The 13181-nt window shown below is 43.7% G+C and overlaps 1 protein-coding gene across 1 annotated transcript in view; it reads right to left on the minus strand.

Moving 5' to 3' along the window:
• Window positions 1-2008: 2008 nt before the first annotated feature.
• APBB1IP (amyloid beta precursor protein binding family B member 1 interacting protein) overlaps window positions 2009-13181 on the minus strand; it is a 39858-nt gene continuing 28685 nt past the window's right edge. Inside the window, exons 10-13 of the mRNA XM_052651130.1 lie at window positions 11394-11492; window positions 10406-10520; window positions 4522-4625; window positions 2009-2530 (exon numbers count right to left, since the gene is read on the minus strand). Coding sequence (XP_052507090.1) covers window positions 2009-2530; window positions 4522-4625; window positions 10406-10520; window positions 11394-11492 — 840 coding nt within the window. The remainder of the gene's footprint in view (window positions 2531-4521; window positions 4626-10405; window positions 10521-11393; window positions 11493-13181) is intronic.

The following is a 13181-nucleotide window of genomic DNA, read 5'->3' on the forward strand; positions in this document are numbered from 1 at the left end:
TCATACTCCTCAAGCTTTTTTTGTCTACTATGGTAATGTTCAATCATTTACCAAAATAAAGAGAACAGTTTAATGAACCTGATTTACCATTCAACAAATTTATTATCAATGCATGATTAGTCTTGCTTCATTTATACCCTTACACACTTTCCATTTCTAGTTATTGTTTTCACTGAAGTAGAATTTACATATCCCCAAGTATTTTAAAGGAATTCTGACATAATTTCACTTAATCTGTGAATATTTCTGTATCTCCAAACATTAATGACTTGACACATATGTATAATACTTTATCACGTTAAGACACTTTTCTGTCTGTGAATAAACTGAGTAACAATCAGTGATCAATCCCTAACAGGCGTTAAAGAAGGAATGTAACTTGTCACTGATCATGGTATGTATCTGTTACTTATATAGTGATTTATGGGTTGAAAACCTAACAGCAAATTTGTACTCCGTATAATTACTTACTAGTTAAAACTAATTACTGGTTAAAATACTATGGCAGCATACATGAGCCATGTTGGGGATCTAGTGTTATTATCTAAATTGTGCTAATTGGAACTTGTGCAGGCCGAACGATGCAAAGCAAGGGCTGTCTGGACCATCCACTTCCTAGTGTTTTCCTTTATATCCCGTAACAAAGGCAGGGATAGAGAGAAACAGTGCATTCAACCTTTTGGTCCACCAAATCTGCCTTAATATTTTGACCACAAAATCAGCTAATTCTCTTCTGTAGTTTTTTTAAAATATGTATCATCTAATGCTAAAACTCCAGAACATTTTAAAGTTTGCATTTTTATATTTCTACATGTTTGAGTTTGGGGGTCTCCACTGAAGCCCGTTAATAAACACCTCTCTCTCTCTCCCTTTCTCAGTCCTGCTCTCTGAGCCCTTCCTTTCCATGGCCATTGGTCCCAGTGTTTAGGAAAAATTGAGTGCACCTTATCAGGTTTAATGATTAAATATTTTGGTTTTAAAATCTGAATTTGCTTTTTGTCTTAAATGTCAATTTAGAGCTAACTTTTATCCAAATATTAAAATATCAGGTTAATCATCTTCCTTAAGTAGAAAATAACACATTAATTATTATTCTCTACCCACTTTAAGAAGATTTTGAGGTGTTTTACATTTAAAAAGAAAATAGAACCATGGAAATAAAACAAAAAATCTAAAAGGATTCTCAGCCAATTAGTAAGAGGAGATAAGGGTAACAGGAACTTAGGATAAATTGGTTGTTTAAAACAGCATTAAGTTTATCTGAGGGAAAACATTCCACATTGAAGAATATGATTGCCTTTTCCTGTCTAAATTTTTATAGCAATTTATAGCATCATAACAACTTACAGCAAATAATAGTATAATAACAGAGAATCCAAAAACTATCTAAAAACCTTCCCCTTCAACCAATTACTATCTTATTCAGCCACCAGAAGACCAAAACCAAGTTAGGGTATGTCCGGGACTTCAACCAAACAATGAAATCTCAAAGAAACTAAATTCACTCTACATCTCCTGACTTTTTCTTTCTCCTCTTTCAACTTTTCCGAAAATTCTGGAGGTTACTGAGACAGAGATGGAACATATTTCAAAGATCAACAAGACTTTAGAAGGCCTAGGATTTGTAAAAGGTCAAGTATATATTATAAAACAGGATTGATATTGCACTAGATTTATACTGATATTTCTAGAAATACCATTTTCAGATAAACCATTTTAAACTTTTATTAATTTGATGGTTCGGAACATAGTAACAAAAACTGGGAAGGGAAAACAAAAATCTATCGAAATGGAAATACACAGAAAATATGGATACATTCACTCAGACAGTCTCAATTCTGTGTAGGTTAAGGATTACTAATGTACTTGAGCAATAGGGAGAAGTTTCTATTTGCATTTCTAATCTGAATACTGTATCTAAAATGAAGTCATGGAATCAAAGTAGCAAAAATGCATTTCAGGTTAACAATGTTACGCCCATCACCCAAAGGTATTTCTAAGCTTCCCTTTAGGACACGTTGCCTCTCTTCTTCTGCAAAGCTTTCATGAGATCCGACATGAAATCTTGCTCCCCGCCTCCCCCGCCCGGTGGTCCTGGGTTTTCCTGCCTCTTAGGCGGAGGCGGCGGCCTTTTGACGGTCATCGGGGGCGTCCTCACGGATTCGGGGGCGAGGGCGGGTGGGGGTGGCGGCGGCGGCGGCAGAGGGAACCCCAAATCCCCCGCAAACGACGGCGGCGGGGGAGGCACGAAGTCTGGGGGCGTGTCGTTAAAGTCAGGGGGTGGCGGGGGGAGTTCGTCGTCCTCCACGGGCGGCGGCGGCGGCGGGGGCGGCGGCAGAAGGTCGTCGGGCGGAGCAGGGAAGCGAGCGGCCGCGCCCTTGGCCTTGGGGGGCGTCCCCGGGCTGCCACCACCCACGTCCGAGGACCGGCGCACGGGAGGAGGAGGCGGAGGCAGGCTGGACTTGGGAAGGGGCTGGGCCCTGGGCGCTCCGGGATCGTGGCTGCCGAGGCCGGGGCCGGGCTTCTTGTCCTTCAACAAAGCGACAACAGCGTTATGCTTGTGACCACAGGGCCGTGCGGATGTGACATTTACCTGGACAGCTGAGTCTGCGGATTTAGGAAGCATCTGTCCCGTCCCCCAACCCCCGCCAGGGGTGGCCCCCAATCTCTGTCTTGAGACTCCAGGTTGTTCCTGAATTAGACCCTCTGTGCTCTGGGACACAGAACGACTCCAAATGCCCTTCAACAGGATCATCAATAATAAAACGTTATCACCTGGTGCTAATCTACCTTGTATTCCCTACATGGAAGACTTTGCCCTATTCCACAGGTATTTATTATACTAATAATGTATCTTCTGCTGCTGCTGCTAAGTCACTTCAGTCGTGTCCGACTCTGTGCGATCCAGGAGACTGCAGCCCACCAGGCTCCCCCGTCCCTGGGATTCTGCAGGCAAGAACACTGGAGTGGGTTGCCATTTCCTTCTCCAATGCATGAAAGTGAAAAGTGAAAGTGAAAAATGAAAGTGAAGTCGCTCAGTCGTGTCTGACTCTTCGCGATCCCATGGACTGCAGCCTACCAGGCTCCTCCATCCATGGGATTTTCCAGGCAAGAGTACTGGAGGGGGGTGTCATTGCCTTCTCCGAATGTATCTTCTAGGAACTGCTTGATATAAGGTTGCCAGTGTCTTAGAGCTCTAGTGGTACAAAGTTTAGTTTGGGGTTACCTCTGTCTTTCAGTTCAGTTCAGTTCAGTCGCTCAGTCGTGTCCAGCTCTTTGCGACCTCAGTCTTTACCCTTGTTTTTTCAGTCGCGAAGTCGTGTCCAGCTCTTTTGGGACCCCCGTGGACTGTAGCCTTCCAGACTCCTCTGTCCATGGGATTTCCCAGGCAAGAATACTGGAGTGGGTTGCCATGCCCTTCTCCAGGGATCTTCCCCATCCAGGGATGGATCCAACTCAAGCCTCCTGCTTGGCAGTCGATTCTTTACCACTGTCCCACCGGAGAAGCCCTGCTAGGGTTGTAGGCATACACAGATACAACATTTTTCTTGGTCTGAGTTGAGCTGGTTGTGAAATGCAGTCGTCAGGAGTAGGTATCTGAAATTATTTTGCTCCTATACCATACATACATAAGGGCTTCCCAGGTGGCCCTTTTAATGACCTAAATTTTTTTTTCAAAAATTATAAGCAGCTCAATAACTATATGACTTGTTTCCACCACTGGCTGATGGGACAAAGTAAAAGGGGAGAGTAAGGTGGAAAACTTCTGAAGGTACATTTATAGTTGGTTTGAGTAACATATAAGAAATATTCAGTGGAACTTGTATAGTCAATTGAGATGTTAGCAACTGGACTAGTAACTAAATTATAACTTTTAGCTAAAATTTTAGATTTAAATAACTCTTCATTATATCTCCTCTACTGAAAAAAAAAGTTATGGAGAATGTTATACCAATTTGGCTATTATTTTCAGATGTGTTTTATTCTCCATTAGCCTGAGGATGTATGTAGAACATTAACAGAAAAATACAAAAATGCATATTTTATAGTGGAGCCTTATCAGTATTCTAATTTGGTTTGGGGCCCAGTTAGCATTTAATAAAGGGCTTCTGACTATCACACTACTCTAAGTTATTCAGAAAAAATAATTTAAAATCCCAAGGGTTTAAAATGTAGGTGCCACTTTCAGAGAGGGCTAAAACCACTTGAATTACAAACAAAATCACTTCAGTCAAAATAAGTGTAGCTAAACTAAAAATAGTTACCAATCCTCAGTATTAAAAAAGATTCTTACATTTTCCTGAAGCTCTGTTGGTAGTAGCTGGTTTTAATTTTCCTTTCTAGCCTATGTAATTTTAAGATTATATATATGGAGGAATTATCTAAATGAAATTATAGTGACTTGAATTGTTGGAACTGTATTTTTTCTTTTTTTAAAGAAGCAGTCACTTGAACACAGTTTAGAATATGGGCTTACAAGAGACAGTCTGATAGAAGTGGGTCAGCTACCCCCAGTCTTACCTTGGTTGTTTCAAGGTGTCTCCAGTCTTCTCCGAGAGCAGTATTCATAGACTGTGTTGCCTGGGGGAGCTGACCATTGGCTTGGGTGGGGTCTGTTTTAACTCCTAAGAGGCAGAGAAAGAGAAGAGTAGATAAGGGGGGAGGGAAAGTGAGAAGTATGGAATCAACAGATACAAACTATTGTAGATAAAATAGGTGAGCAACAAGGAGTTACTGTATAACATAGGGAACTATATTCAGTGTCTCGCATTATAATAACCCATAATGGAAAATAATCTGAATAGAAAACTGAATCCCTTTGCTGTACACCTGAAACTAATACAATATTGTAAATCAACTATACTTCACTAAAAATAAGAATAGTCAGTGAGGTATTTTCAACATTCTTGACAGTTAATCTGAAAAGATAAAGCAGTTTGTCTCCAAAGTGAAAGGATTTACAGGTACACAGGGTTTACAAAAAAAAAAAATCTGAGCTTCTATAACAATACTTCATAAGGTTCAGCAAAACATGCAGGGAAGTGAATGCTTTATACAAGCCACAGGACCTGGATTAACTGGGGTCCCAAACAATACTGTATTCTGCTTTTAAAATCCTTTTGGTAACTGAGGAATAAATCTCAAAAACCTCCCTTCTAAAAGAATTCTTCCTGTGGGTGATTTTTTTCTGAAATGGATGTATCTTGGTTTGCACCATGCTATGTACAGAAACAAATTTTGAACATTATCCTCAACAAAAAAAAAATACTTTGGGCACAAAAACAATAGACAGAGGGGACTGAGCAAAATGTACAAACCTTGAATATACCCTAGAATTAGATTTATTTTCCCCAGAAAGTTCTAATACGTGCTTCTTTTCCTGTCTTTTTATTTGCACTTTTGCACAAGTGTGCCTAGCTGAGGTTTCACAGTTCTGAGAGAGTCAGTCAGAGAGAAGCATCTGTGTGTTGATTTCCAGCTCCTAAGAGGGCATCCTGGGGTGGGCTGGGGGGAGGTGGGGTGGAGGTGGGGGGTTGCAGGTGGCTGCTCCTCCCACAGCTGAACTGCCTCCTAGCCCCGGACATGAGGTCTCCCATTTGAGTGCATCTGAGCTTGCCTTAGCTCTCTGCTCAGGACCAGCTCTTCTGTCAAACATTTATGAAATGACTGTGTGCTTGCTTCTTCAGATATTTTCCCAATATTCTGAAAAGCCCATAAATCTACAGAACAACTCAAAGAAGGTCATTAAGCACTCCAGGAAAAGGGGAAGAAGGGAAAGTTTGATAAGGACTCGGACACTTCTGCTGTCTCCAAGTATCTGCACAAATTCTTAAATACAGCATGAAAAAGCTGCATGGGAGAGAAACCGGACAGCACCTTAGCTAAGCGGCCAGAGTGAGTGTTCCCGGCAGGGCCACAGACACCACAGGCTTCCAAAGGCGGCACCCCGAAAAGGACCCAGCAGCTCAGTTCTGCCCCAAATGCATCATTTGAGATGAATTATTAGGAAACATCAGACACATCCAAACTGAGGGACATTCTATAAAATAAATGGCCCTCATTCTTTAAGAAATGTTAATGTCCTGACAGACAAAGAAAGGCTGAGGAAATGTGCCAAATCAAAGAGGAAGACAGAAATATGAGGCCGAAATGCAGTTCTGGAGGGAACCCATGCTAGGAAAGAGCACTGTTGTAACGGCATCACTGAGACATCTGGCAAAACTGAAATACAGGCTGTGGTTTACCTACAAATACTCTTATCAACATGAAAAGTTAAATTTCCAAAGTTTGATAACTGCACTGTTGTTGTAAGAAAATGGCCTCATTTTACTTTTTATTTTTTAGGAAATACAAAGGGAAGATTTAATGGGCAAAGGGACACAATAGTCAATCTACTTACTCTCAAGAGGTTCCAAAAAAATAATAAGCAGGAACAGTCCCAGTATGGTTTAACATCCCAGCACATTTGTTCTCTGTAGGGCTTATTTCTGATAAAACTCTACAGCAGAACCAACATGGGTTAATTTACTATCTACTAACGGATTTTCCATTATGGGAAAGATCCTCTTTTTTGATCAATGGACATCTCATCTGACTGCTGTGATAGTGTTCTACAAAAATTGGATTTAAGCAATTCATTTAGGCAAATGAACTGAACATGTATCAAACATTTAGTATTAAGAGTGTTTATATTACTTCACTTTCAGAGAAACCCTACAAGGTATTAATTTATTGTCATCCCAACCATGTTCAAATTCTAGCCTATTGTCTGCCAAGCATTCTGCTTCCTTCTGGGAAAACTTACTAAGCTGGATTTAAACTCAACATTCAAAAAGCTAAGATCATGGCACATAGTCCTATCACTTCATGGCAAATAGATGGGAAAACAATGGAAACAGTGACAGACTTTATTTTCTTGGGCTCCAAAATCACTGCAAATGGTGACTGCAGCCATGAAATTAAAAGACGCTTGCTCCTTGGAGGAAAAGCTATGACCAACCTAGACAGCAAATTAAAAAGCAGAGACATTACCTTGCTGACAAAAGTCCGTCTAGTCCAGGCTATGGTTTTTCCAGTGGTCATGTATGGATGTGAGAGTTGGACTAAAAAGAAAGCTGAGCACCTAAGAATTGATGCTTTTGAACTGTGGTGTTGAAGACTTGAGAGTTCCCTGGACTGCGAGGAGATCAAACCAGGTAATCCTAAAGGAGATCAGTCCTGAATATTCATTGGAAGGACTGATGCTGAAGATGAAGCTCCAATACTTTGGCCACCTGATGCAAAGAACCCACTCACTGGAAAAGACCCTGATGCTGGGAAAGGTTGAAGGCAGGAGGAAAACGGGATGACAGAGGATGAGATGGTTGGATGGCATCATCAACTCAATGGACATGAGTCTGAGCAAGCTCCGGGAGTTGGTGATGGACAGGAAGCCTGGCGTGCTGTAGTCCATGGGGTCACAACAAGTCAGACACGACTGAGCGACTGAACTGAACTGACCGTACAGAAACAGTCCCTGACAGCATGATTTCCTTCAGTTTCTAGAGGAGGTAACAGATAGTAAACTAACAGTTACACAGATTATGAATTATGACTGGCCTACAAAGGACAATTTATTTGAGATCTGAAAATGGGCAGAAATTAGCCCATTTAGAAAGAAATTAGAAAGAAAGAGTACCATAGGGACTTCCAGTGGCTAAGACTCTGTGCACCGAATGCTGAGGACGCAGGTTCGATTCCTGGTCGGAGAACTAGATCCCACATGCTGAAGCTAAGAGTTCACATATGTGCCCAGGTCACTTCAGTCCTGTCTGACTCTTTGTGACCCCATGGACTATAGCATGCCAGGCTCCTCTTTCCATGGGATTCTCCAGGCAAGAATACTGGAGTAGATTGTGATACCCTCCCCCAGGGGATCTGCCCAACCCAGGAATCGAACCCACATCTCTTATGTCTCCTGCATTGGCAGGCGGGTTCTTTACTACTAGCGCCACCTGGGAAGAGTTCACATGCGGCCACTGAAAGATCCCACTTAGGAGACCCTGGTTCGATTCCTGGGTTGGGAAGATCCGCTGGAGAAGGGATAGGCTACCCATTCTTGTATTCTTGGGCTTCCCCTGTGGCTCAGCTGGTAAAGAATCCGCCTGCAATGCAGAAGACCTGGGTTGGATCCCTGGGTTGGGGAGATCTCCTGGAGAAGGGAACAGCTACCCACTCCAGTATTCTGGCCTGGAGAGTACGTATGGGAAGATTCCACAGGATACAACTAAAGACCTGGTACAGCCAAATAAATAATAAACATGAAAAAAAGAGATCTAGTTAAAAAAGAAAAGAGCCTCAGAAACAAGGAAGAGCATCTGTGAAGTCTCTCAGAAAGGAGGGTGCTTGGGGCTTTGAAAAATTGGGGGAAAAAAACAACTGATGGGTTTTGTGACAGGAACAGGAAGACAGGTGGGGAAAGAGGCGAAATGTGCGAGGCTCATGTCATGCAGGTTCTGGTGGCCTTGCTGGGGACTGGGGACTTATCTGAGAGCAGCAGAAAGCATCGGGAGGGCTGGAGCACCAGCCTGTGGGGCCACGTGAAGATGGTGGCGGTCTGGATTTGATGGCAATGGAGACAGGCAGGCACGGACAGATTTGACCAATACTCAGAAGGTAGAATCAACAAGATTGAGGAGTGACTGAAATTGAAGGTGAATGAGCTTTTCTTAGTCAAAAGCTATGGTTTTTCCAATAGTCATGTACGGATGTGAGAGCTGGACTATAAAGAAAGCTGAGTGCCGAAGAACTGATGCTTTCAAATTGTGGTGCTGGAGAAGACTCTTGAGTGTCCTTTGGACTGCAAGGAGATCAATCACTCCTTTAGGAAATTAACCCTGAATATTCATTGGAAGGACTGATGCTGAAGCTGAAGCTCCAATACTTTGGCCACCTGATGTGAAGAGCAGACTCACTGGAAAAGACCCTGATGCTGGGAAAGATTGAAGGCAGGAGAAGAAGGGGACGACAGAGGATGAGATGATTATATAGCATCACCGATTCAGTGGACATAAATTTGAGCAAACTGCGGGAGACAGTGAAGGACAGGGAAGCGTGGCACGCTGTAGTCCACGGGGTTGCAAAGAGTCGGACACAACTTGACAACAATGAGCTTTTCTTGCATGTTTCCTGCAGGAGTAATTGGGCAGATGATGATGTTATTTGTGGAAATAGAACAACCATGGGGGAGCAAGTCGAGAGAGGAAGAGGATGGGCTCAGTTTTACAGATGTTTAGTTTGAGGTCTGGGGTGCATTCAGATTAAGCCACTGAGCAGACGGTTGGATACATGGGTTTGAAGGTCAACAGAGAAGCCTGGATTGGATTTATGCAGTTATAGGTGGTCAGCGTGTAGACAGCGCTGGGGGTGGATCAGATCACTTAGGGAGATAGTATGAGAGTAGGGTTAGGACTTGACTCGGCCTTGGGTAATTTAAGTTGGGGTAGAAGAAGAATAACCCTGCTCTAATAAAGAGCGGGTCGAAAAAGGGTAGCTAGAGAAGTTAAGGTCGGGTGTGGGACTTGGAGGGTAATACCCCAGGAAAGGGGTTGGCTCCAGGAGGAGTGGTCAGTTGTGTTGGGGTTGCTGAAAGGGCAACTAGAAAGAAGGGTTTATGGGACTTCCTTGATGGTCCAGTAGTTAAGACTCTACACTGCCAATGGAGGGGCCTGGGGTTTGATCCCTGCTGGGGGAACTGAGATCCCCATGCTGTGGGGTATAGCTGGGGTATATAAATTAAAAAAAAAAAAAAGAGGAGGTTATAGTAGTTTGATTTAGCAAGAGCATTTTCATGACATACTAGAGGCAGGAGCCTGACTGCAATGGTTATGAAGAGTGAACAGTCATTGCTGTTTACACACTAAGTCATGTCTGACTCTTTTGCGACCCCATGGACTGTAGCCTGCCAGCCTCCTCTGTCCAGAGGATTACCCTGGCAAGAATACTAGAGTGGACTGCCATTTCCTTTTCCATGGGATCTTCCCAGCCCAGTGACTGAACCCAGGTCTCCTGCATTGGCAGGCAGATTCTTTACCACTGAGCCACCTGGGAAGCCCCGGGGAGTGAACAGGAAGTAGAATAACAGAAACAGCAAATACAGTCCACCCTTTAGAACAGTCTGCTTGTCCGATGGAGCAGGAGGGGGATCTGGAGTCATAGGAGGGTTTTAAATTTGTTTCTTTGAAGAAGGGATTGGTGTTGATGAGAAGGACACAGTAGAGCAGGAGAGAACGTGGAAGAGAATGGCATAATAATGCATCCACGTCTGGTCCTTGTCCTGGGATTCTGGCATTGAACTGCGTATCTTCCAGTTGAGCACAAGCTCTGAGCTTGGAACAGGTGTCAGAATCTCCCCCCAGCATGGTACCTGTGGAAGGCGGGGCTGGTGGCACTGCGTTGACTGTGCCCAGGTTTGTCCACCGAGAGGCAAGCCCTGCCTTGGCCGTGGCCCGCTGATAGTTATCATAGAGCGTCTTTCCATACTAGAGAGAGAACACAAAAGAAGCAACAGAGCAATCCATTTATCCCAAACTCTGCACTCCACTGCAATCTACAAATTCAGGGAAAAGAGGACCTCATGACTATTCCTTTTACTCCTTTCCTGAGATACTTTTAGTAGAAGTATTTCCATTAAAAAGAAAAATCCACAAACCATGTTTTCATATGTGAGATAATATTCCGGATTAGCAAAATCAGGTAATATTTGTACCTTCCCATGAGAAGGGAGCTTTAGCTATGCAGTGTGATGACACATGAGTGAGTGAGTGAGTGAAGTCACTCAGTCGTGTCCGACTCTTTGCGACCCCATGGACTGTAGCTCACCAGGCCTCTCCGTCCATGGGATTCTCCAGGCAAGAATACTGCAGTGGGGTGCCATTTCCTGTCTCTATGTAATTTTGCCACAGCTTGCATCTCATGTTTCTTAATTACACATAACACTTGCAAAGCTCTCCAGAAATCAATATCTGCAATGGCTCGTGTGAAAATAAATCCCTGCTTCTCAGGTCATGGGAGAGGTCCATGTGTCAACCACTCCCACTTAACTCAATAAAAAACCAATGGGCAAATAAATGAGGTGATAGTGGTGGCACTGACTTAGTGAGAATGGATCAGGTGTTGGGACTTTCCTCATGGTCCAGCGGTTAAGACTCTGAGCTCCCAATTCAAGGGGCCTGGGTTTGATCCCTGGTCAGGGAACTAGATCCCACAGGCCGCAACTAAGATCTTGTGCAGCCAAAAAAAAGAAAAAAGAAGAATGAATCAGCTGCTTCCGAGTGACACAAAGATTGGACCCAGGTCAATGTGCCAGGCTGGCTGGCAAATTCAAGGTCGGGTGAGTCCACCCATTCTCTTACCTTGGCAATCCTGATTCCCGTGACCCACTGGCTTAGTGCTCTGGCATCATCACAGCACAGATACTTGATATACTGGGACTCTTTCTGAATCTGGGGATGCTGGAAAAAAAGTCATTCCAAAGACCATTTGTAAACTCTTCACAAATTAGCACCTTTCAAAAAATGTTTAGAAAATTCTCACAGCATCTGAAATTTCCTGAGATGGTGGCCAAAATCACTGGTAGCAATTTTAGAATTAGGAACAGGGGTACTTTTTTATAGAGGCTAAGTTTGGAAAGAATTGACACGATTTATCACAAGCACTTTTTACTGTGTTATCAACAGCCATGTCCATTCCTGCTTTTTGAACATCTGGAAACCTTCACATCTTTCATGTTTCTAGCCCTACAAGAAATCCAAGTCACGTCTCCATTTATCAGATAAGGGAGCTTGTGTGCTGTGATTCTCACGTCAAGGAATTAATGCTTTCGTGAGTCTCATGCAGGCCTAGGGTTACTTCTGGTACGAGGAATTCAGGGTTTTGCCCTGTCTTCTGTCATCTCTTCCCCACATGGATGGCCCAGAGAAGGAGTATCTCTGTCCAATTTTAAGAGGCAGTGAGCTGGGTGCTGCACTAGGGGGTCACCCAGGCCTTCCAGGAGCTCTCGGTCAAAGAGTGCAGTGATGGGCAGGTGCAAAGGGGATGGAGTGTTCAAGGTCCAAGGTCACACAGAACATTCTTGTCTTTCAGCACCAGAAACACGGCTCCCTAACTTCCAACCAAACTTTCCAACTGAACCAGAACAGAACTTTCTGGTCTGGCCCTTGTGTAAGAGGGGCAAAACATGGGTGTCTCCAGCAATCTGGTGTTTATAATTGTTCTTAGAAAACAGCTATTTTTTTTTTTCCCCTGGAGGAATTTAAAAAGTTGATTTTTGTTACCTCGGTCTTGGTATATTTAAATTTGTTTATGTGTGTGTGTGTGTGTGCATGTCATGTGATGGGAAAGCTGGGTTCCCAGGAGCAGACTGTAAATCATATTGTGCTTGGAATGAAAGGCAGGAAGCAACTGTATGGGTACAGGGATCCACTTAAACAGCACAATCAACAATTTAAGTGTGTTCATCCAGAGTAAAATGTGGTTCTTCCTTTAAACACAGTGGCTACTGAGCACAAAATACAGGCAACAGCTCTTCCTACGATGAAGAGGTTGATGTGTAGACTTTGGTTTATTCTCCCCAACATTAGTGGGGTACATCTCACCAACTTCCTCATATCACAAGTGTACCAGGATTGGATAAAGGAGAATTAAACATCAGGTGATCTTGAAGATGACCTCAAAGATCACTTGTGAGCCTCAGATTTTATGATTCCAAGACGAGCTGCCCGGTGGGCTCAAGGCTCCCTTCTGGCTCCCCCATCAAGGCAGGAACCCTGCAGGCTCCCGGGAGGCCACTCAGCGAGTCCCTGTGCTTAGTCTTCAGCCATGTCCCAGGACCTTGCCAAGGCGTTTACTCCCCTGAGCTTTTAGCCTGAAAATATTTGCAAAGAAGTTTAAGGAAAAATGCCAGCTCCAGGCCACTGGCCAGCCTCTTCTGCCATTGGTTTGGTTGCTCTGACCACAGAAAGGGAGAAGCTCCTGCAGACATGCCATGCAGCACGCAAAGGTCAGGGCAACTGACCTTGTCCAAAGGGATCGTACAGATCCTCGAAACAGTGGGAGACCAGAGAGGTTAAGCTGTGTATCCAAAGTCACACAGAGCGGCAGAACCCTAATGAGAACCGAGGGCTCGTGCGTCCAGTAGATAG

This window comes from Budorcas taxicolor, chromosome 13, assembly GCF_023091745.1.
Source record: "Budorcas taxicolor isolate Tak-1 chromosome 13, Takin1.1, whole genome shotgun sequence".
NCBI classification, from domain to species: Eukaryota; Metazoa; Chordata; class Mammalia; order Artiodactyla; family Bovidae; genus Budorcas; species Budorcas taxicolor.